Below are 24,945 nucleotides of genomic sequence, written 5' to 3'. Positions count from 1 at the left end.
ACAACAGTGTTACCCCTTATGATTTTTTTCATGACGACCAATAAAAAACAACAGTGTTACCCCTTGTTTTTTTTCATGACGACCAATAAAAAACGACAGTGTTACCCCTTACCTTTTTTTTCATGACGACCAATAAAAAACAGCAGTGTTACCCCTTATGTTTTTTTTTCATGACGACCAATAAAAAACGACAGTGTTACCCCTTATGTTTTTTTTCATGACGACCAATAAAAAACAACAGTGTTACCCCTTACTTTTTTTTCATGACGACCAATAAAAAACAACAGTGTTACCCCTCATGATTTTTTTCATGACAACCAATAAAGAACAACAGTGTTACCCCTTATGTATTTTTTCATGACGACCAATAAAAAACAGCAGTGTTACCCCTTATGTTTTTTTTTCATGACGACCAATAAAAACCGACAGTGTTACCCCTTATGTTTTTTTTCATGATGACCAATAAAAAACAACAGTGTTACCCCTCATGATTTCTTTCATGACAACCAATAAAGAACAACAGTGTTACCCCTTATGTTTTTTTTCATGACGACCAATAAAAAACAGCAGTGTTACCCCTTATGTTTTTTTTCATGACGACCAATAAAAAACGACAGTGTTACCCCTTATGTTTTTTTTTAAGATGACCAATAAAAAACAACAGTGTTACCCCTTATGATTTTTTTCATGACGAACAATAAAAAACAACAGTGTTACCCCTTACCTTTTTTTTCATGACGACCAATAAAAAACGACAGTGTTACCCTTTATGTTTTTTTTTCATGACGACCAATAAAAAACGACAGTGTTACCCCTTATGTTTTTTTTCATGACGACCAATAAAAAACAACAGTGTTACCCCTTACTTTTTTTTCATGACGACCAATAAAAAACAACAGTGTTACCCCTCATGATTTTTTTCATGACAACCAATAAAGAACAACAGTGTTACCCCTTATGTATTTTTTCATGACGACCAATAAAAAACAGCAGTGTTACCCCTTATGTTTTTTTTTCATGACGACCAATAAAAACCGACAGTGTTACCCCTTATGTTTTTTTTCATGATGACCAATAAAAAACAACAGTGTTACCCCTCATGATTTATTTCATGACAACCAATAAAGAACAACAGTGTTACCCCTTATGTTTTTTTTCATGACGACCAATAAAAAACAGCAGTGTTACCCCTTATGTTTTTTTTCATGACGACCAATAAAAAACGACAGTGTTACCCCTTATGTTTTTTTTTAAGATGACCAATAAAAAACAACAGTGTTACCCCTTATGATTTTTTTCATGACGAACAATAAAAAACAACAGTGTTACCCCTTACCTTTTTTTTCATGATGACCAATAAAAAACGACAGTGTTACCCTTTATGTTTTTTTTCATGATGACCAATAAAAAACAACAGTGTTACCCCTTATGATTTTTTTCATGACGACCAATAAAAAACAGCAGTGTTACCCCTTTTGTTTTTTTTTCATGAGGACCAATAAAAAACAACAGTGTTACCCCTTATGTTTTTTTTCATGACGACCAATAAAAAACAACAGTGTTACCCCCTATGTTTCATTTGATAAAAACGACAGTGTTACCCCCTGTGTTTTTTTTCATGACGACCAAAGAAAAACAACAGTGTAACCCCCTATGTTTTATTTGATAAATATCGACAGTGTTTTCCCCTTATATTTATTTCATGACGGCCGATAAAAAACGACATAGTTACCCCTCATGTTTTTTCCATGTTGACCAATAAAAAACGACAGTTGCACCCCTGCCGACGTTTTTGCAGGGATCCGAACATGAGCTGTTTAGAGTGTTAACCTCCGAACTTAACAATGCACCATCAAGATACTGGTTAAAGTCATCACAAAGGTTATACTTGACTTTATAATTCGCATGAAATAGAGATAAGAGTCTTCCAACAGAGGTCATCTACTAGACTTGAACCCCGGTCTCCAGGGGGTTAGGCAGAGTGCACTCCACTGCACCACTGAGGCGATGATATTACACAATAATCAATCATCAATAAAGACGATATACATGACATTAAAATGTATGTGTGTATTTCTATTATTTCCCTTATGTCTTTTTTTCATGACGACCAATGAAAAAACAACAGTGTTACCCCTTACCTTTTTTTTCATGACGACCAATAAAAAACAGCAGTTACCCCTAATGTCTTTTTTTCATGACGACCAATGAAAAAACAACAGTGTTACCCCTTAAGTTTTTTTCATGACGACCAATAAAAAACAACAGTGTTACCCCTTATGTTTTTTTTCATGACGACCAATAAAAAACAAGTGTTACCCCTCACGTTTTTTTCATGACGACCAATAAAAAACAACAGTGTTACCCCTTATGTTTTTTTTCATGACGACCAATAAAAAACAATAGTGTTACCCCTTATGTTTTTTTTCATGACGACCAATAAAAAACAACAGTGTTACCCCTTATGTTTTTTTTCATGACGACCAATAAAAAACGACTGTGTTACCCCTTACCTTTTTTTTCATGACGACCAATAAAAAACAGCAGTGTTACCCCTTATGTTTTTTTTCATGACGACCAATAAAAAACAACAGTGTTACCCCTTACCTTTTTTTTCATGACGACCAATAAAAACCGACAGTGTTACCCCTTATGATTTTTTTCATGACGACCAATAAAAAACAACAGTGTTACCCCTTATGTTTTTTTTCATGACGACCAATAAAAAACAACAGTGTTACCCCTTATGTTTTTTTTCATGACGACCAATAAAAAACAACAGTGTTACCCCTTATGTTTTTTTTCATGAGGACTAATAAAAAACAGTGTTACCCCCTATGTTTCATTTGATAAAAACGACAGTGTTACCCCCTGTGTTTTTTTTCATGACGACCAAAGAAAAACAACAGTGTAACCCCCTATGTTTTATTTGATAAATATCGACAGTGTTTTCCCCTTATATTTATTTCATGACGGCCGATAAAAAACGACATAGATACCCCTCATGTTTTTTCCATGTTGACCAATAAAAAACAACTGTGGGGATCCGAACATGAGCTGTTTAGAGTGTTAACCTCCGAACTTAACAATGCACCATCAAGACACCGGTTAAAGTCATCACAAAGGTTATACTTGACTTTATAATTTGCATGAAATAGAGATCTTCCAAAAAAAAAAAAAAAGAGTCTTCCAACCGAGGTCATCTACCAGACTTGAACCCCGGTCTCCAGGGGGTTAGGCAGAGTGCACTCCACTGCACCACTGAGGCGATAACATTACACAATAATCAATCATCAATAAAGACGATATACATGACATTAAAATGTATGTGTGTATTTCTATTATTTCCCTTGTTTTTTTTCACAACGACCAATAATAAACAACAGTGTTACCCCTTATGTTTTTTTCATGACAAATGAAAAAAAACGACAGTGTAACCCCTTATATTTTATTTGACAAAGAGAACAGTGTTACCCCTTATGTTTTTTTTCATGACGACCAATAAAAAACAACAGTGTTACCCCTTATGTTTTTTTTCATGACGACCAATAAAAAACAACAGTGTTACCCCTTACCTTTTTTTTCATGACAACCAATAAAAAACAGCAGTGTTACCCCTTATGTCTTTTTTTCATGACGACCAATAAAAAACAGCAGTGTTACCCCTTATGTTTTTTTTTCATGACGACCAATAAAAAACGACAGTGTTACCCCTTGTGGTTTTCTTCATGACTACCAAAGAAAAACAAGTGTTACCCCCTGTTTTATTTGATAAATATCGACAGTGTTACCCCTTATGTTTATTTCATGACGGTCGATAAAAAACGACAGTTACCCCTCATTTTTTTTCCATGTTGACCAATAAAAAACAACAGTGGTACCACTGTCAACGTTTTTGCGGGGATACAGACCTGGGCCCCGTTTCCCGATATCGATGGATCTTCGCTCGTAAGATCATTCTCCCGATGGATCTTGCGATCCATCGATAATTTCTTTGTCGCGTTTCCCGAAACTCCTCTTAACGTGAACGCGCATTCGCTGCACTCACGACGTTGTAGGATTGTAACTGTCTACTGACACGGTGCTGAAATGGGCTCCGTAGGAGGGGGAGACGCAGGAATGTCGCAGGAAAATTGTGTTAAAAAGGGTTAAAATATATCCCCATCAAGGACAACAGCAGAGTAGCCTACGAAAAAAATAGACTGCAATTATATGAATGCTAAAGACATTAAAGCACAATTGATTAGGCTTAAACCGACATATATCAGTCCTAATCCTGAGCGCACGATCGGGAGGTGGAAGTTGCGCTTTAGATGCCTTCACAAGTCCAGCGGAGGGCTCCAGTTTTTGCCGGCCAAGTCATGCGCCGTGGGGTAACTGACAGTGTTACCCCTTATGTTTATTTCATGACGGCCGATAAAAAACAACAGAGTAACCCCTCATGTTTTTTCCATGTTGACCAATAAAAAACAACAGTGAGAGTTGTAATTTAAATATGTCTGTGGTTATATATGACATATGTGCAATAGACATGATAGCATTACGTTTAAAATTAAAGATATTGTGTATTCCACAGAAATTGAGCCACGGTCTCCAGTGGGTTAGGCAGAGTGCACTCCACTGCACCACTGAGGCGATGACAATACAATAATCAATCATCAATAGAGGATATACATGACATTATAATGTATGTGTGTATTTCTATTATTTCCCTTATGTTTTTTTTCATGACGACCAAAGAAAGATGACAGTGTCACCCCTCACGTTTCATTTGATAAAAACGACAGTGTTACCCCCTATGTTTTAATTGATAAATAGCGACAGTGTTACCCCTTATGTTTTTTTCATGACGACCGATAAAAAACTCTTATCGTCAACTGAATATGAGAGGTGGGATGGAGTCTGATGGGCACAGGAATAAACAGCAACACTCAAGTCACTGCCCATATAGTCGATCAAATTGTATAGCTTTTTATTTGAATTTACTGAATGACGACGACAGAGAATGGAACTGACAAAGATTGAAAATACATGCTTTTTTTGATGGATTCAGTGCAGTCATACGCTGTTATTGTTGGTCGGGATAATGCCGATAATGATAATGCCGTATGAACAATTGCATGATAATTAGATGTTTGACGAGTAAAAAAAAGTTTAAAGTTACAAATCCTAACAAAAAAAAAGTATGAATCAACTTTAAAACAAGTTGCTCGACTTCCACTTGCCATGTGCATAATTTATGTAGGCCTAATTGAAAACCAAAAAAATCAAACTAAACGCCTGTTTTTACTTGTAAACACGGAAGAAATCCATCTTTCACTTTCAACAACCAATGATTACAAACCAAGTGTTTCATTGATTTTTTTGGGGTACCATTTTGGACCTTTGGATGACAGCAAAATCAGTGGACGACATGGAGCTAAGAGAAGGATGGAGCAGTGCTTAGCTGTCCGCCCCTAGCGGCTCCGGTCTGCTAGCGCGGCGGTGGCTGGCAGCAGTCGGCGCGAGTTCCACCAAGACCTGCACCGTGTGGGCCAGCCGACCCAAGCCCTCGTCCTCGGTGATCAACTGGGCGGCACAGATTGATTCCTGGGGGAGGAAAGGAAAAGGGTGAGGGACTGCATTTCGGTGTCTTTTAATTTGTCGCTTTTCATTAGAGCCGTGCAACATGCAGTCATGGGGACACAAGACGTACGCTACTAACAAAATGGAAAGATGTGAAAGGAAAGTGCGCAACTTACATCGGAGAGCAAAATAACATTCTAAGTAAAGTAGAGGAAGCATGGATGAGCTTGCAGCAAAATGCTCACTTGATGCTAATGTAGTCTCATGCGGGGCGAAAAAAACACCATGATTGTTTTCCCTCTAGATACGTTAGCCCTTATCAAGCAGTTCTAGATGGTTAGTGTCCAGTCAGTGTGACGAAGCAAACCATAGCAGCCTCAGATCCAGCCAGATGGATGTAGATAGTGGAATCTAATAGAAGGGTGTTAACCTGCATTATGTAGGCTGATTATTATCAGCAGCCTCTCTAGTGACTTGAGTTGTGGCTGCACCATTTTCACATGACTGTTAATGTCAAAAGGTTTATCAGAACAAATTAAAATGCTTTATCGTGAACAACTCACTGTATGGATCGACTTGTAGATCGCCGTATTATTCTTGAAAACTTTTTAGTTCTGAAATTGTAGATTCTTGTTTAATAGAGTTATTAGCTCTAGTGGAAAAGTTACATAGTGCACGTTTAACCATTTCAATATTTGGGCGCACTGACTACAAGTCCTGAGCCCTGTGATTATTAATGACTATTTCTATATCAGATCATTGTAAATATCAACAGGAGCTTCTGGGGTATGGGGCAACAATTATGATTAGGTATTTGGTTAGGCTCTGACACACCCCACTATATGTTTAAGTCCTTATCAAGCCATGACTACAGTTAAGTTGCTATTTGCTGAAATGTACTATAGTTTGAGTTTCAATTGGGTTGTTCAAATAATAGTTTGACGACTTCTGTTGCAAATTCTGGATTTGGGGGGAAGGGGCGTTATTGGAATTTAATTATGATTATCCGACACGCCCAGTGCCTCCATGCCATTGGTTAGCCGTACATCTCATGCCAATGACTTCATTTTTAATAGGTGTGGGTTTTAAAATTTAATTTGGATGGGTCTGGAATAGGCAGTGTTTCTACATGTAAAAAACTGGTGAGGCTAACATTTTTTATTCTTTTAAATGATGAACCAGTGTTCGTGACGTCACCCGATTATTTTCACAGTTGTGGCGATCTTTGTAGATGTTGACTCCGCCTGCTCCCGGCTATCCTGCCCTACACAGGACTGTATGTAAAAATCTAGTACAACATCTGACCTGTGAAGGGCATTTCAGGCATACAGACATCCATCCAAACAAATTTTGGGGCATTTTAATTTTGTTTGAAATTCATTTTTGAGCTGCTCCCCCCGCGACCCGACCCCGGATAAGCGGATGACGATGAGGACGATGAGGATGATTCATTTTTGGAAAAAGTTACAGCCCTAATATAATACAAATAAAATGGATAATTTTCCTAAAAAAGCAAAAGTATTTCAAAATAGAGATTGAGCTTCCTTCATTGGTCTTACTTAGTTAAAGGTTGGGTATGGGATCTGCGAAACGCCAGTAGATTTTGAAAATACACAACTCAAATGGTCCAACCCCCTCTCCTTCAGCGCTGACTCTGACTCCACCCATTCCAAGTACCTGGACGCGCAATAATGCACGAGCGCGAACACAGATGCGCGAGAGCGAGCCATTACTTAGTTAGCTAGCTCCAGTAGCTACCGCAGGATAACAACAAACAGAAGCTTGCTCTGGGTCACGAGCTTTGAGTACGTGCACGAAGGGCGTACTTACTGTCCAATGCCAATCGGTGGGTCTGGAAATCATTGGCTGGAGTTTTTCGAGTCCTGCCCGTTCCACAGATGATTGACTTGTTTAATTTTCATGTCAGTACTTCTAAATCAGTGGCTGTAAGTGGGTTATGATAGGGATTTCAAGTAATTTTGCAAAAATTTCCAAAAAAGAGAATTACATACCCAACCTTTAAGTGTTCCATACCCAACCTTTAAGAATTCCATATCCAACCATGATATTTGTAGCCCTGGCTTGGTGTTTCCCATTCTCCATTCAGCCCTCCACCCACAAGGACCTGCCAGGACAGCAGGCAGGTACTGGGGCCATCACAACCATTACAAATAAAAATATACTTTAACACTATTCAGTATGCTGGGCTTTTTGTTTTTTAACTAAGTGACTGTTCTCCATGTATCAGATATATATATATTCAATTAATAAAGTACATTAGTGCAGCTTTTAATCTTTTATTGATCAAAACATTGCAATAATGAAAGTATAGTTTTTAAAAGTTTTTAAACTAAGCTTCCGTAAACCTCAGAATAAAATGATACCACTGCAAACAGCTGTAAGAGCTACTATAAAAACCCAATATCAGTTTACCATGGAGTACACCTCCCATCGGCCTAAGCAGTGTCCTGGAGGAGAAATTAAAGAAAATAGCTATGAAAGAAAAGATTCAGAATGGCCTGTCTTGGTTTAAAGCCCACTCGCCACCACGACAAGGCGCAGGCCAGCAGTGGGAACATATAAGGCTGGAAAAACATAAATAGACTGAAGAGAACAAGACATAAGGCGTTTTACCTCAAATTTTTCCTCCAGACGAAGGGTCTCAAATCTGTGCTCCAATAGATGATCTACCACATTCATGTTGTCGATTCTTTTTCGTTTGTGTGCCTCCGGCATATTTGTTAGCAAAGTTATCCTTATCCTTCTCTTCTTACCGGACTTGTTATGCGCGGCCCGTGAGGTGAGGTGGGAGGTCACTCGAGTCATGACTCATCACGTGCCTCACCCTACAGCCAATGAACTGTGGAAAACGAAATTACGTTGTTGTGGAACGAACCATATATGTCCATGGTGGTCCCGGTGGGGCTAGCCCCACCAGGAAGTAAAATAATCTCCGTCCACTTCAACAGAGAAACACTGAGCATGCGCATTTCAATGTTTCAAGTCAAATACACATTGCATTTTAACTTATTATTTTATAGTACTTTCTGGGGAGATTATGTTTTAAATATATATATATATAAAAAAATACATATTATATTTTTTATATATTTAATTTTTTTCATTTTCATTTTCTTTTCTTTTTTTCTTGTGAGAGTAGGTGGGGCCGAGCCCCACTTGCTCCTAATGACCAGTCGCCACTGGTGATGATACACTTTGTGTGTGTCTCTGTGTGTGTGTGCGCGTGTGTGTGTGTGTGTGTGTGTGTGTGTGTGTGTGTGTGTGTGTGTGTGTTTGTGTGTGTGTGTGTGTGTGTGTGTCAGTGTCTGTGTCTGTGGTTTGGATTAGCATTGACCAGGCATATTTTTCACATTTGGAAACTTTGGGAACAACATTTTTTTATTTCTGGGAATTGTTTGGAGTCAAAATAGCGACAAGTAAATAACTGGTTGAAGAATCCACCAAAACAACTGAAAATGAATTAAACACAAACAAAATGAACCCACACACTGACCGAGTAGGCATGGAATGCAGTGAGAAAGAAAATGGGGACACAAATACATGTTAGCAAAAGAAAACGGCCTGTGACTACGAGATACAAATTAAGACACAAAGGATGATAAAACGCTGTAACGCTGTAACGAAATGCTGTAACGACCGACAAAAAATGTGTAAAAAATAAATAAGAAATGAGCAAAAACACACCTTTGAATCAATAATGTGCCAGCAACGTGTCTCAGCGTCCTCATCGTCACGTCTGCTTTTTATTCCGTTCGTCTTCAACGCTCCCTCGTTTCGTTTTAGATGTCCGATAAAAAATAAATAACATGAAACGTAATCTCTGTATATTTATGCGTCCTATTACGGTAATCTAGAGTGTTACGTTTATTGCACTGACAGCTCCCAGGAGTCAAATATTCATGCAACTCCAAGAAGCACCTTCAAGAGAATGATCTAAACTTCTAACACTAACAGTTTGTTCCCATAAACAATATTTCCCTGTGCACATCACTTGGTCCTGGTAAAATGTCAAATATTCGATTTCCATCATGTCTGTAACACCAACAAAACAAAAAAAAGCCAATGATACTAAAATGGAAGAAAATGAAAAAAGAAGACAAAGCTAATCAAACGGAAAATTGAAACGTTATGTACAAGATTGAACCTGCAAAGAACAACGACTATGGTGTAATAAAATATGTAAACATATTAGCTGTTTTTGACACAGTTGACTGTGACAACGGACACAAATTCACACTTGTTCACGCGTTCAAGTTAAACTTAAGCCAGGACTTTTTTTCTTCCTCAGAATGATGGATGCAAATCCATCTCTACCAGATACACATAATGACAATACATTCGTCACAGAATCCCCAGTGATTGGAAAGACAATGCAACAGAAATAAATTATTATAGAAATAAATGATTTGCTGTCTAATGGAATCCAAGTGAGAAGAAAAAATAAAGCGCTACCAAGTGATTTAATAGCATGTTGCACTTTGCATGGTGGTGACTGTCTGGTATGCTTTGACACCGTCTAGAAGATCTTCGGATGTCATGAATGATACTTATAATGAATAATACAACTACAAAAATGGAACTACATTGCTTGTTATAATCACTGGCAACCCTGGCAGGAAGTTACCCCTTCCAAAGTGCAATCGCACCAAAATTAAATCAACGTTTTATTTTTAATGAATAAAAATAAAATAATATAACAATACAAATAAATTATGCATAATGATATAAATAATTATACCATAATAATGATTTGAATTGTAATGATAATTCTTATGAGCTAGAAATTAATATGACACCTTGAAGCCTATATCTTACCTCATATCCTTAAAAAGGTATAATTAACGAAAAACCAAACACGAGTTATGATGGTACACTTTGACCTCCAACTTCCCCCCCCGACAATCGTCGTTTAATCAGCAAAGTCCCTCACGTACACAGATGCCAGCACCACCACATCACATACACCTCACATGCATGCTCAGAATGGCCGAAAAAAATGACAGTGATTGTATTCTTTACAGGGTTTACAATGGACAAAAGTCGCATGGATTTACACACCTCTGACAAGTCACTTGGGGGGGTTTTGTGTGTGTCGTGTAAGAGCGATGTTATCTTACACTGATAGATGTCTCTGACGGGGGTCGGTGGAGAGGGTTTCGACGGGGTGGGGGTATTACTCAGGACTCTGTGAAAATGTCTTTCTGTAGAATCCCTGTCCCGCTTTCGACTGCAGTCTTTCCCTAAATCTTACCTCAGCAAGAGCACGCCTACAGAAGCCATAGTCCCTTTTTATTTGGTGGGGGAAAAAAAGAAAAGGTTTCAACATCTCAACATCGCGCGTGTATCGAGTCCTCGAGAGAATGCTCCTTTGTGTTTTTCTCTCCTTAAATCACAGTTGCCAATATGGTACTGTCAAAGTGTTTATATCTTTGTTCCAAACAGTTTGATAGATATCTTTTTCCATTTACCGGTGTTTTCGCGCAGGGGTTAGGTACGGGGTAAGGGTGACTCGTCTCCCGGACTCTATACATAATACTCCTTGTCCTTGTCTTTGGGTCTCTTGCTACCGCCGCCGCCCTTGGTACCGCCTCCTCCGCCGCCTCCGCCTGCCGCCGCCCCCGCCTTCTCCTTGACCACGGCGCCGTTGCTCTGCGTGGCCGAGTTGCTGATGTAGTTGCGCGTCTCGTCCACCTGGTAGGAGCCCTCGTCCCTGTTCCTGTACTTGTACATGGCGTAGAGCAGGATGAGGATGCAGAGCGCGGCGGCCGACACGATGCCCACCACCATGCCCGTGGTGCTGCCCGACTCGCGGATCACCTCCGACGACTCGGGGGGCGCCCGACGCACCACGCCCGGCAGCGTGGGCAGGGCGGCCGGGACCGAGCGCAGCATGGGCGACGTGATGGGCGGACCCCCGCGGGGCTTGGTGCCGTCGCCCCCGGCGCCGTCGTAGGCCGTGGGGAGGGGCAGCAGGACGATGTCCGGCTGCGGTGGCGGCGGGGGCTGCGCCGGTGGCTTCAGCTCGCGGTTGTTCATTTTCCCGGCGGGCAGCTTGGGCGGCGCGTCCGAGGGGACGGCCGGCGGCAGCGGCGCTCCCCGGAAGTTGGGCGAGGGCGGGGTGGGTGTGGTAGTCCTACCGGCCCCCGAGGCCTTGCTCGGCCTCAAGTCTTTGGCCTCCCACTTGGGCGCGAGGGCTTTGTAGCCGCCGTCATAGGCTGAGGTGGTCATGATCTTATCTGTTACCAGGGAGAAGGTGGTGTAAAAATCCTCATCGTCAGTCGGGGGCAGGCTAGAGTCGAACGCCTCGCCAGAGCCAAACCCCGAAATCACCATGCCATCACCGACATCATCATCATCACCATAATCATCATCATCATCAGCACCATCATCCTCATCATCATCACCACCATCACCACCACCACCACCACCATCACAATCATGGCTTCCTCGGTCCGACACGCACGGTACCCCCGCCTCAGTGGCCAGGGCAAGGGATTCTTTGGTGGTCTCGATAATGGTGGGGACGGGGCGTAGGGTGGTGGGGAAGGGCATGAAGGGTGAAAGGGTGGATACAGAGGGGGTGTCTATGGGGTCCTCAATGAGCACGGGGATTACTAGCTCCCCTCCTGGAAGAAGAAACAGAGAAAGAGAAACAGCCAATTAGAAGGCAGGAATGCATTCAAAAAACAACCCCCTTCCCCGGCACACACACACACATACACACACAGATAGAAATAAACACACGGACAGACGATCAGCAATCAAACACAAAAAGAAACGAAAAACACGCAGAAAATTAGGTGGAAAAAAGCAAAGCCCAAGGTAGTCGAGAAATCATATGAGGGTAAACAATAACACCTAAAGAAAGAACTGAACATAACAGTGCATAAAAGATACAAAAGAGAAAAGAAATGCCAAACAACAAACAACAACAGAAACAGAAACGGACGAAAATGATAGAACAGCCGTACAGTAAGAACACAATCCATCAAAAGGCTTGGAGGGATGCATAGGGGTGAGCCACCTATCCCTATCCTCACTAACCGACGACAGTGTCCAAATGGTGCTGGTGTTATCAGAGAGCCATCACTGATGTTACAGACTGAGCAAAGCACGATGGATCTAGAACAGGTTTGCGGTGGATACTGTTATTGTGTACGGTCAGAATGTGGAATATGTGTACCATGTATAGGTGAAAGGCTGTGCATATAGTGGTATAGCGGCTTGATATAGTGCTGTGGCTGGCTATGATTAATAGCAAAGGTGACTGTGTTATGCTATTTCAGGTTTTTCCAAAGGGTCTGTTTGATTTATCATAATCCTGCAGTGCTTTTCAAAACGTTGGCCCAAATAGCGGGCCAGCAAAACACAACAGGCTGTTATGCAATAGCCTGTTTGATAGCAGAAGCTAAAATATTTCCGAGCACTAAAGTACGATATTGTCTGCCTACAATGTAATTCATTTCCCATCGATTATACAATGTATTTATTATATATATGTGAAACTATGGCACTATCAAATTAATGCATCTTTCTATGACTACCTCGTTTTACTTTTGGTTTATCATTTATATTTATTCCCATATGTTACGTGCTTTGCAAGCAGTGCGAAAGGACTAAAAACATCCTAATGATAAATCACACAGCCATTAAAAAACACCTAAAATATGCTTATGCACATTTATCAAAATGTGACAGCACAAATTAAAATCGCTGCTTGATGCCAGGCACCACATATAGGGTGCAAAAACATAACAATATAAAACTCTGTGGCTTGCTACATCTAGTAAGCACCAATAGGCTCCCCTATCAGCCCTAGCCTCTTGCCTTTTGACCCCTAAATAATCACGAAAATGGCACAAAGTTACCAGGCAGTTCAACGACACCTGAATGTGCTGAGGCTTCCAATATCTTACTCGAGTCTCAACTCCTCGTATGAGCACAAAGGTTCATAGTGAGTTGTCTCACATGGTAAGATATCCTTGGATGTGTGGTGTTGTGATCAAGTGAAGTCTGAGAATTTGGATATTTGCATATCCATGCGCATCCATGTAATTATCTTTTTTTTGTTTTAACAATAAATGACCTTAGGAACTGGTGATATTTTGTTTGGTGGCTACAAAGCGTGGGAATAACATTCAAATGTCAGTTGAATCTGCATACTCTCATGCCATGGTGGCTTTGCTTAAACATAGCAGAGGCTCACAAACAGGGCGCTACAAAGAGATGCACAACCTCTTGGAACGGAAACGGGGAAAGAAACCCGAAAGGACGGAAAACGAGAAAAGAAAAAGCAAAACATAAAATAGAAAAGGCGATGCAAATAGATTCCAGAGTTAGAGCAACCATTGTCAAACATTCACAGAAATAAAAGCAAGAGGTAGAGTTATCCAGAAAGGGATTAGTAAGGATAGAAAAACGGAAAAGAAAGTCAGCTTTGAAAATCATAGAGCCTACGAAAAAAAAGTTTTCAGAGAAGAAAGGCATACCATCAAATTTTATCAACTTACATCAACAAATTGCCCGCATGATTTTGGCAGGAGGAAAAAAAATGTTTACAAATGAAAGTTGTGTAAGAATGCTTTAGGATAAGTAAGGTTAGTTTCTCTTTTAACAATTTCTAATAAATGATTAATTATTCTTCTTTTTAGACAGGATGACACAGGGAGGTAACAACACATACATCCACACATCATGACATGAAAAATAATCTTCACCATTCTGTTCAAGGTTATAATATTTATGTTTTTTTTCTTTAAATATTTATGTTTTGTATAAAAAAGAAAACTGTACACCTATGAAGTTTAATAGATACGATTCTTTAAATTCTCTCCATAAATATCTACCTCCAAATCGGATAATAATATTTCCGTTTTTTCCTCCCCTGTTTGGGTTTTAATAGCTTTCAACTTTAATCTTGTCCGTTGCTCACGAACAAACTGACGTATTTTTGTACATATTTTAGAATCTTCACGTAAAAGGGGGCGGGGTTGTGAAACGAGGGAGTGGGGGTGGGGGAGGGGCCTATGAACATACTAGGAAGGAAATGAGAGAGATGGAGGTGAACGAGTACATCAGTTGCCATGTCCATGTAAAGGCGGCACGAAGCGGTCGGACGGCATTAGAGCTTTTGGCTGTAAGGAAGGGATGGGGGATAGACAGACAATGAGCATATACATGCCCATCAACAGAAGAGAACAGCACTCTCAACAATGACAGTTTTTTACAGACCCTAAGCTGCAACTTTTTTACCATGCAAAAATTTAAGTCCAATTTGGTCAATTTTAGTTTTAGTTAAATGTTCTTGGATAGCTGTCTGATAAAAAAGAAGGTTTAAAGGAGATTTAAAAAAGCTAAATAAAAGATTCATAGTACTTAGGATAAAAGTTGGAAGTCTTCTCTTTTTTCTAAATGAGGATAATAATTTTTCTAATTCAAATATGGGTAGATGTTTTGATACCCAATAAAGAATATCATCATAAAAACTTAAATGACTCATTTAAAGAGAAAAGAGCAAGATTTAATACTAATTTGGGAGAAACAAAATCATCAAAACATTAGTGGTCAAAAATTCTAATGTTAGAAAATAAGTAAACAATTCATTAAATGAACAGATAGATAAATAATACCCATATATGCATATTTGCATATATGTACAAAGACAGAAAATAAATCAATAAATTAAATTTGCAAGCAATAAAAAAAAAAAGGCAATATATTTCTCACACACTATCAAAGATGGACAACCAGAAGGCACACACTGGGTTGAGTCAAGTGAGAGAGAGAGAGAGAGAGAGAGAGAGAGAGAGAGAGAGAGAGAGAGGGAGAGGGTGGAGTAGGGATAGAGAGAGAAAGGGAGGGAGGGAGGGAGGGGGAGTGAGAGAGAGAGAGTGAGAGAGATAGAGAGAAGGGGGGAATTTGGAGGCAAAATGTCCCACCTTCGTTGAACTAATAATAAAGATACTTATTATTAGTTCCATTTCATGATTTGTCTTTCTCTTGTTAGTAATTTGCCAAACACGGGACAGGGCGTGCAATCTGGATGTACGTCTGAGTGAGCGAGGTTGTTGTCATTTTTATTTTGACTTATTAGACTCTAAACAGGTTATAGGTTAACGCATGCATAAGTAAGTTGCATTTAGGGAGAGTAATTTACAGTAACCATAACAGCAAGCTTGAGTCCTGGTTAAAGGGGTTTTCAGAGGGGTTAGAGGTTCATTTTAAGGAAGGTTACTGCGACCAAGAGCTGTAGGATATTGTCTGAAGGAACCGGCCAGGGTCCATTTGTCACTCATTATAACAGGGTCAAGTGTTTCACCAGTGATATATAACTGAAATCAAGTGGCGTTTAGCCCCCCACTGACACCATTAATCAAGGAGGGGTGGCGAGGATAGTGCAAGACGATAATAATTATATATTTTTCAGTTAATTATAAAACGGATCAGGGTTCATAACCAACAGCCTTGGCATGGCAGGGGAGTACAGTACAGGGAGAGAGTTCCACAAGGAGGGGCCTGTGGTTAAGGTCGACCAAGATTTAAGGCGGTGTGAGAGGAGCCTTTGACCAGACCAGCCACCAACCCACAACCCCACGCCTCATGTGGACTTCTGAAGTCAACGTGACGCCGTACATCTGGAGGTGCAGGTCTCATCGATCATAGATACTATTGACAAGTTTAGAGCAAAACTATTTTCTCTATAACTACCAAGCCCCATCAGTCTTTCATACGTTATCTTTTAGCTATTTGTTATGTTGTATCGCTTTTCTGTCATGTGAATTGGGACGCTACGCGGGCAAAGTCTAATCTCCTTCGGGATCAATATCTAGTGAATGTGATTGCCGTTTCCGACGCCGTGGGACCGTGAATAAAGATACAGTGAAAGTTTGCTCGATCAAAACTGGGAGATGGAAAGCGGAGGGGTGAGCTTATCATCTTAAATACTCTCCGCTGACAGTATGCCGTTAATAATTATATATAACAGCACGCGAGCAGAGTGCGTGATTGCCCCTTTAAGTGTTGTGCGTTTGCGCTGATGTCGGTCGGGAAGGCGAGAAACGCCACTGCCTGGCTAAATAGACAGTAGCTGTCTCTGCCGTCTCTGGGGGTAATTGATTAATCCACAGCACTATTTATCTCACTATGGCCCGGTTGTCGCAACATTGTTTGCGACCCTTCACTCTGCTCGCAGAGCTAAACGCTGTCGAAGGAAAACCTGTTGCTCGGACGACTGCTGTGCGTTGAATAAACGCACTGCCCTGGATCGGATCGGGGCACATTCACACTCGGGGTCTCCAAGCGACCGCCAATGCAGAGGGGCGTGATGTATGAGTAAACACTTTAATCCTGTGTAAGCCCCTCGAAGCAAGCACCCCAAACATCTCGCTGTGTTTTTGGGAGCAGACAAACAGAACGATCCTCTAATGGGTTTGCTGGGGGAGATGGAGTTTGTTTTCCTCGCCCCGGTTGGGTCAAGACCAGCACGGGAGGGGATTTTCTCCTTCGGAGCTTCTCTTTTTCCTATTCAGAGATTCTACATTCGCCACATCTCGCCAGTAGAAGTTCCAGTCGATGTTGTTTGGAAGAACTCCTGAGAGGTGTTCTTGACTTCAAAGTTCCCTGGCCTCATCTTAAAGAACGTGTTGGAGGAGTTATCTCGCAAGAGCAACATCAATTTCACGGAAAAACGAACTGATAGCGAAAACGGTTTATCAGTGCAGATCTATGTTCATGTCACAAGCATGGACCGGGGAAATGAATCAGTTGAAGATATATTTAGCCTCTTTTGATCATCCCATGTAAAGCGCAAAGAGCCTGCAGAGTTATCCGTGGGAATGCCTACGTTGGCCTTTGAAGCGGGAATTAAGCAATCAAAGATGGCCGCGCGCCTCGGTAACTGACGACCTCAGCAGCTCTGATTCCTCTCAGCAGTTTCTCTTTCCCTCGTCCTTTCTCTCTGCTATCTCTCTCTCTCACTCTCTCTCTTACTCTCTCTCCCCTTCCGACTGATCCCAATGTCCATCCCCTCGTTTGCTGAGGCTTCTGAACGGCGATGGGGGAGGTGGGGGTGGGGTGGAGGGCGAATGAATCTCACCAGGGGTGTCGAGGGATTTAACCGTGTGACTTCATGAACAAGAAAAGCCAGCAGCCGTGGGATTGAAACTCATGAGTCAATAGGATTTTGATGCCGCAAAACGTAGGTGTGGCGGTTCGAGGTAGGGTGGGGGTAGAGCTCCTGAAATCTCATTTGGCCTGCGTGCGTCCTCGACCAGATACACACTGTTTGCACGTGCATTCATTCACTCTGGCTCCCTCACCCATCCCTGCTCGCAGATACAGTATTTCCCGAGATAGTGACACACGCTTGACTCTGGGCTTGGACACCGGAGTCGGGGACTGGGGGGACGGGGGACTCGGCTGGGATTATACTCTGAACAGTTCAATGATTGCGTTTTTTTTTTCTCAGTGACAGTGGCATTTCATAAGCTGTTCTATTCGCCTCTGCTCAGGAATAGAAGATCTCCTCTATGCACGCGACAGCCGTGACAAGTGAGACGGTGCGGCTGTCAATTTCCGCAGCTTGTCTCGAGGTGCTGTGGATGTTGCACAGTTAGTGAAGGGGTAGTGTGAAACAATCTATCCTTCCAGTCAAAAGGTACTCGGTTGGATCCCCAGTGTTTGCATAATCTGTAGGCATCCTTAAGATAAGTAGCCTTAAGACAAGAGCCCCTGAACTCCCATGGCTCCTTAATGAACTGTATCTGGATTCACTGCAATCACTCGGGGCATAAGCGTCTGCTAAACCACTGAACAGTATTTCAAGTAGCAACCGTTAGCCATTTTGACGAAGCACCAGCCGCCGCAGGCACGCTAGGTTGTACCGATCGGATGGCTTTTCCGTAGCCGCGGTGCACGCTAGGTAGCGCCGAATCCGTCACCGCGTGAGCACCCCGTACCCCGGGTTTATTAAATCTCCGTCTCCGCCAGCAGGCCCTGTCAGACGCTCCATTTGCCAAAACATTAGGGGCCACAAGTAGGTGGTGCGGCAGACATATGTCAGCCGGATAACCTTTAAACCCATCCACAGAGGTCCCTGTTAAAGTGACAGGCCTGACGGGGGGGGGGGGGGGCTCATCCCGGTGCTGTACTTCACTCTCAGGGCCCCCACCCCCCTTCTCCTTTCACGTGTGGAAACCTCTGGTGAAACGCCGTTACATGGATGCACACAATCTAACACGAGCACTCTGCTCCTAGACACTTGTCCTCCGCCGCCTAGAGTCGCCTTATCGAAGGACAGATCTGCCAGCGGATTACGATCGCTTGTAACCCGTGAGGTTCCTACGACCTTCGTCTTTTCTCCGTTTTGGTGATTGAACGCTTGAAAGAAGCCCTTAATATTTAACTAGCATACCTTGAGGAAGACTGCTTGCAGCGATTGTGTTTTGAATCGTTTTGGCGGCACTCATACTAAACTACAGGACTGAACTAAATTGAACAGAATTTATTTGTGCACATCTTAATGTTGTTTTTGTGGATCATTTATATTATTGGGATAACAGTTGCATCTTTTATCTGGTGAGGAATATCCCCATCATTACGTTTGAGAGCTGGTTTAGTGGTCTGGTCCTCTGCACACCCCATACGGTCTGAACCCGCTTGTGGAACTCAGGAACAACAACACATAGGCTCAGAGACACTCTGGAGACACACGAGACGAGACGAGACGAGACAGAGACACACGGACAAGACAAGCCGATTGGCCGACACAGACGGAGCACACAAACACACACACATACACACACATGCCCAAGCGGACACAGAAAGTCATTCATGTGCCAATCAAACACAGACACAAGGACACCGTGCAGGCACTGGGGTGGGGGAGGGGTGGTGGGGGGTGGGTAGGGCGGCTACCGGGAACCACTGGTGGTAGGACCACCGATGTGCCTCAGAACGACAACGACAACAACAAACGACAACACATAACATTCTATAAGCCAACGGCATAGAGGGTGGGGTTGTGTTTTGGGGGGGGGGGGTTGGGGGCAGCCTTCGACACATGGGTGGAGGAGAAGCAAACAGGACGGTTGCCTGTGGTTTCTCATGCAGTAGCGAGTCGACATTAGCACTAGCACTAGCGATAGCAGTAGCATTGGCAGCGTAGGGGATGGGCGAGAGGGGTCACAAAGACACAGAGAGAGGTAGATAGAGAGAGAGCGGCACTGGGGGGGTGGTGGGGGGGGGGGGGGGTTGGGGGTTACGTCAGTTAGCATTCTGGCGGCTACGCGGCTACACAGTCCAGCACAGCACGCATGCCACAGACGGGTAGACCTCTACCTCTACAGATAGAATAGAAAAACAGATATACTTTGTGTGGCAATAAAATTCTTTTTTATGCCATCCGCATTCATAAAAAAATAAAACAAGACATGTATATGCAGAGAGGAGAATGGAAGGGGGGGAAGGTGGAGTTGGAGTTTAAAGGGTGGAAGGGGAGGGGGGGGGTGGAGGTGGAGGATGTTTTAAAGAGGGAGGGGTCAGGACGGGGGGGCAACCATTCTTTCAAACACAACTTTCTTGAGACAGAATGGTGGGGGGGGAGGGGGGGTTTGGGAAGGCAAGGGGGGCTTCACGGCCCCAAATAAAGGGGGATGGCAAGAAAAGATTTTGTTGCCGTTTTTCGATTTTCTCCCCCCTACGGTCGTATCGAGCAACGAGGATGGCGATGAGGAGGAGGAGGAGGAAGAGGCGTTCGGTTTTTGGACGCGCAGCGAGGCGACATGAATGGACACGATGATGATGATGATGATGATGATGATGAGGACTTTGGATTTCTTCAACAACCAAAAGTTCATGCGGCAACAAGATGAGAGGTAAGAATACTGAGGTGGTGGGGGGAGAGGGGGGAGGGGAGGGCCCTGCTTGTTGCTCGGATGACAGATGATGGTAATGGAACTTTATCGACGATAATGCAGAAATAAACCAGAACAAAGAACCAAGGTGAACAGAACATAAATGACACTCACCCACCCCCGCCCCCATCCCCACACACACAGAAAGAAACTAATACAAATCAAAACCAAATCATCAAACGCCAAATCAAAATGACACGCACAATAGCTTCAACTCAAAGGAGAATGTATGAGACGATGTTGACAAAAATAAATAAGAAGAAACGACAACCATAACGTCATGTCATGCGGCTGTACTGCACACATACAAACACACACACACACACACACACACACACACACACACACACACACACACACACACACACACACACACACACACACACACACACACACACACACACACACACACACACACGGAAGCTGGGTGAGGAATGAGGATGTGAATTTCTGTGTCCTCAACGTGGTGACGCGTTGTCATGGGTACGGTATGGGGTGTGTATGACGTATGTATGACGTATGTACTTGTCATGTGTGCGGGGCCACTGTAGGGGAGGGTACCGTTTCGTCCTGTCGTCCGGTTATTACTGCTAAAGTTGCCTTGCACTTTAACATGAGAGAGAACGCTTGGGTTTGCTTGGCTTATCTGGAATAATAATTTTAAAAAAAAAGCGCCCACAAACTGTCAAATGTAATTTCATCTCTAACGCCTCTGGAAACGTACGCTCGTAGATAAAGTGAAACCTAAATATTGCGAAGGGGAAAATTACTTTTTTCCCCCGGCTGCCATCTCATCAGTTACGTCGGGGATACAAGAATATATGTATAAATATATATATATATATGGGCGCCACTTGCAAAAAAATGGTTTGATAAGGCTTCAAAGCTAAAGCGAGTTCCTTGCACATGAGAGGCGGAGAAGAGGCCAAATTAATTATGTGACTCAGACTTGACTATTTCTCCAGCGCTCCGAAATCCCCGGCCCCTAATGAAGAAGCGAGAGAGACGGCGCCGACTCACGTTTGATTTCGTCTGAACTCAGATAACAAAAAAAAAGTAGGGGGGAGAAGGGCGTGGGCAAACCCCTAATCAATTATTTTAATTAGGGTCTGGCGGAAAATCGGCATTGCCAGCGCTATCGCCCGCTGTGAAAAGTGGACATATGTTTGGTGCTAAGCGGTGGCATATGCCGCGTCAATTAGCCGGCCTCTGATGGCATTCTGAAGGACAGCGACGCAATTAAAAAACGCCCAGGCTGGTAATGATGGGGCGACGGGGCCCTTGGGCGGGAATCCTCTATCCCATTAAGGCTCTCTGGGTTCAGACACACACAGACGCACACCCACAGACACACACACACTCAAACGGCGTACCGGCTAAGCCTCTCTGGCAGGCCGCTGGGCATCCAGGTGATTGACGGATGAATAATACAACTTTCTCCAGCCAACCAAACCCAAGTTTTCCCTCCAAAAAAAAACGTACCAACCAATGTGTTTTTAACTTTTTATATATATCTGTGTGTGAATATTTATTGATATAAATATTTATTATATAGTGTATTTACATATATATTTACATATATGTATATATAAATATATATATATATATAAAACGTTATTTCTGCCACTTTTTTTTCTTACTTCTGTGCACTGTAGTGAATCGGAAATAAGAATCACTCTGACCTGGTGTCCATGTGTGTTTGTGTGTGTGTCTGTGTAACTCTATGTGCAATCGTACGTTTGTGTGTTTGTGTGTGTGTGTGTGTGTGTGTGTGTGTGTGTGCGTGTAAAGGAAGGAGGAAGGGGAAAGGACAATGTGCACAGAAATTCGAGGATATCTGTTCTCTATCAGAATGTTTCAGGTAAGGCAAGCCTCGGACGAAGAAAAAACAAAACAGGTACAAACAGGAGAAGAAGAAGGAGAGCAGGAAGGAAGGAAGGAAGGAAGAGCGAGAAGTAGGAGTAGGGGAGGAGAGGTGAGGAGAGGCCTGCTTCGCGTCACTGTATCTACAATGCCGGCAGCGTCGTTGTTCTCGAGAGGAACTCAAAATGTATCCCCTTGTTGAGGACGCAAATACACACGCACAGCGGCAGGGGGGGGGGGGGGGGGGGGGGGGGGGGGGGGGGGGGTGGACCGCGTACACCATGGATACATTTTGAAGCATCAGTGCAGGCCACATGGGGCGTGATGTTAATTTTGTACTTTGTCAATAAAGTGTTGTATCTTTCATTTTTTTTTCGCCCTCCACCGAATGCTGAGAGCGGACAAAATTAGCATCAACGCCACGCCATGTCTGCAACCAGCGGTCCCATAGCTCAGTGTAACTTGTGTCATTCAGTGGGTGGGTGGGGGGGGGGGGGGGTGGGGGGGGGGTGGGGGGGAAGGAGAGAGAATTGTGTGGTTGGCCCTCAATACAGTGTAGTACTACTACTATGCTGCACTTCTACGTGTACTGCACCGCCCCTCAACTGCCCTGACTGTGGGCCGTGCGCACTCACGTTACTTTGAAGTGCGACGTTGAAACAAAAACTACGCTTTCCATATAAGGGCGCGTTGAGGACGTATGCTCTCAAACAAAAAATCGCTGCGGGAGCATCCCCCCCCCATCCAGCGTGCTCAGAGCTCTTTAAACGTTACTTACACCCAGAGAACGCCCCACGCTCCGCAGGGGTGCGGGTTGGGGAGTCAATCTTTTGGTTATATTTCTATATTTCAGTGGGCGGGTCTTTTGGAAGGGGGGGGGGGGGGGGGGGGGGGGGGTTTGGGTTACTTTTGGAAGTTACACGTGAGGTTCCCATGGGACGTGATGCTTAGAAGGAGATACTCCTTGGTTGCAAATCAAAGACAGACTGAGAAAGAGACAGAGGTAGAGAGAGGCCGAGAGAGCAAGAGAGAGAAGAGGCAGAGAGAGGTAGAGATAGACTGGGCTCTGAGGCAAGCAGAGTGAGACACGCCCATCCCACCTGTCTGTCCAGAGTCACATTCCTCCAGGTCTTCATCGTCGCTGGAGCACTCTGCCGAAGACACGATGTCATCCGTCGTCTGCTGGGGAGGACACACACCACGCAGGGACACGCACACACACACACGCACGCACGCACGCACACACACACACACACACACACACACACACACACACACACACACACACACACACACACACACACACACACACACACACACACACACACACACACACACGTATGGACACACAAACACAGACACACACACACACACACGCAAAAGCACAAACGGAGACGGATTATCATTTAAAACGGAAATGAAAGATTCTGCAGACAGGCAATAATACGGAGAAGTGGAGATGCAACCGTAAACCTCCACAGACCGGCAGACATATATAAAATTGTCAAATGCAATATATTACATCAAGGCCCTTCACGATAAATGTGCACATATTTATTAGTTGATATTCAAGCCAGTTAGGGGAACCAACCACACACACACACACACACACATCAACGCAGAGGACACATCCATCAGCAGTCTGCCACGGCCGGTACCTGCCCTCTGGCTTCTCATCGCTCTCTGAGCCAATCATATTTTACCTGTGTATGCCGTTCTCTCAGCCAATCATATTTCACCGTGCTCCCCACACTCAGCCAATCATATTTCACCTGTGTTAGCCATCATCTCTCTTTATGTGGCTTTCCAACTCCGCAGATAATTGTTTTCCTTCACTCTGCACCCGGGCTGTCGGCCATCATTTATTCAACCCCACCCCCACCCCCACCCCTCCACCACCACCACCACCACCCCCACTGCGCCAATAATCAATGGGCACCGCTGGGCCCAGACCCACCCCTGCAGATCAACTGCGTCCCCGGACACTGATTTGTGCCTTGATGGGCGGTTAGGGGTGGAGGGAGTGGGGGGGTTGGGGTTGATGGATGAGGTGGGGAGGTAAGTGTAGGGCAGAGAGCCTGTTGTGGTGGTGGTGGTGGTGGTGGTGGTGGTGGTGGTGGTGGATGAGAATAGGCTTGAAGTTGTAGGGGGGTAAGAGGTGGTGGATGAGACGTGGAGGTGAGTGTGGGGTGGTGTTTTGCAGAGTGGTGGTGGTGGTGGATGAAGGTGTAGGGGGGAGTGGTGGTGGTGGTGGATGAAGGTGTAGGGGGGAGTGGTGGTGGTGGTGGATGGAGTTGTTGGGCAGAGTGGTGGTGGTGGTGGTGGTGGTTTTGGTGGTGTTGGTGGATGAAGGTGTTGGGCAGAGTGGTGGTGGTGGTTTTGGTGGTGGTGGTGGATGAAGGTGTAGGGGGGAGTGGTGCTGGACGAGAGTGAGGGGTGGAGGTTACTGGGGGGTTTGAGGTGGAGGAGGGGGTATTTCAAATGACTCACACACTCACCACTGGGTATTATCTCGCTCCCCCAGCAGTACCCTTCGATTCTGATTTATCCTCCACCCCTCGCCCCCTCCACACCGCTGTCCCAC

The 24,945-nt window shown here is 43.7% G+C and overlaps 1 protein-coding gene across 1 annotated transcript; it reads right to left on the bottom strand.

The window, feature by feature from the left end:
* Positions 1–8,943: 8,943 nt before the first annotated feature.
* LOC132450241 (neurexin-3b-beta-like) lies at positions 8,944–23,585 on the bottom strand. Its single transcript, XM_060042313.1, has 2 exons — positions 23,462–23,585; positions 8,944–11,822 (listed from the first exon to the last, which is right to left on the bottom strand). The coding sequence occupies exon 2, from the start codon at positions 11,812–11,814 to the stop codon at positions 11,110–11,112; it is 705 nt and encodes a 234-aa protein (XP_059898296.1). The 5' UTR covers positions 11,815–11,822; positions 23,462–23,585; the 3' UTR covers positions 8,944–11,109.
* Between the last annotated feature and the right edge of the window lie 1,360 nt (positions 23,586–24,945).

This window comes from Gadus macrocephalus, chromosome 21, assembly GCF_031168955.1.
Source record: "Gadus macrocephalus chromosome 21, ASM3116895v1".
NCBI lineage: Eukaryota > Metazoa > Chordata > Actinopteri > Gadiformes > Gadidae > Gadus > Gadus macrocephalus.
The sequence above is the reverse complement of the archived record's forward strand: the minus strand, read 5'-3'. Positions and strand labels throughout refer to the sequence as shown.

Bases quoted from the DNA above. Each gene is read 5' to 3' on its own strand.
- LOC132450241 (XM_060042313.1), bottom strand. From the start codon at position 11,814: ATGACCACCTCAGCCTATGACGGCGGCTACAAAGCCCTCGCGCCCAAG.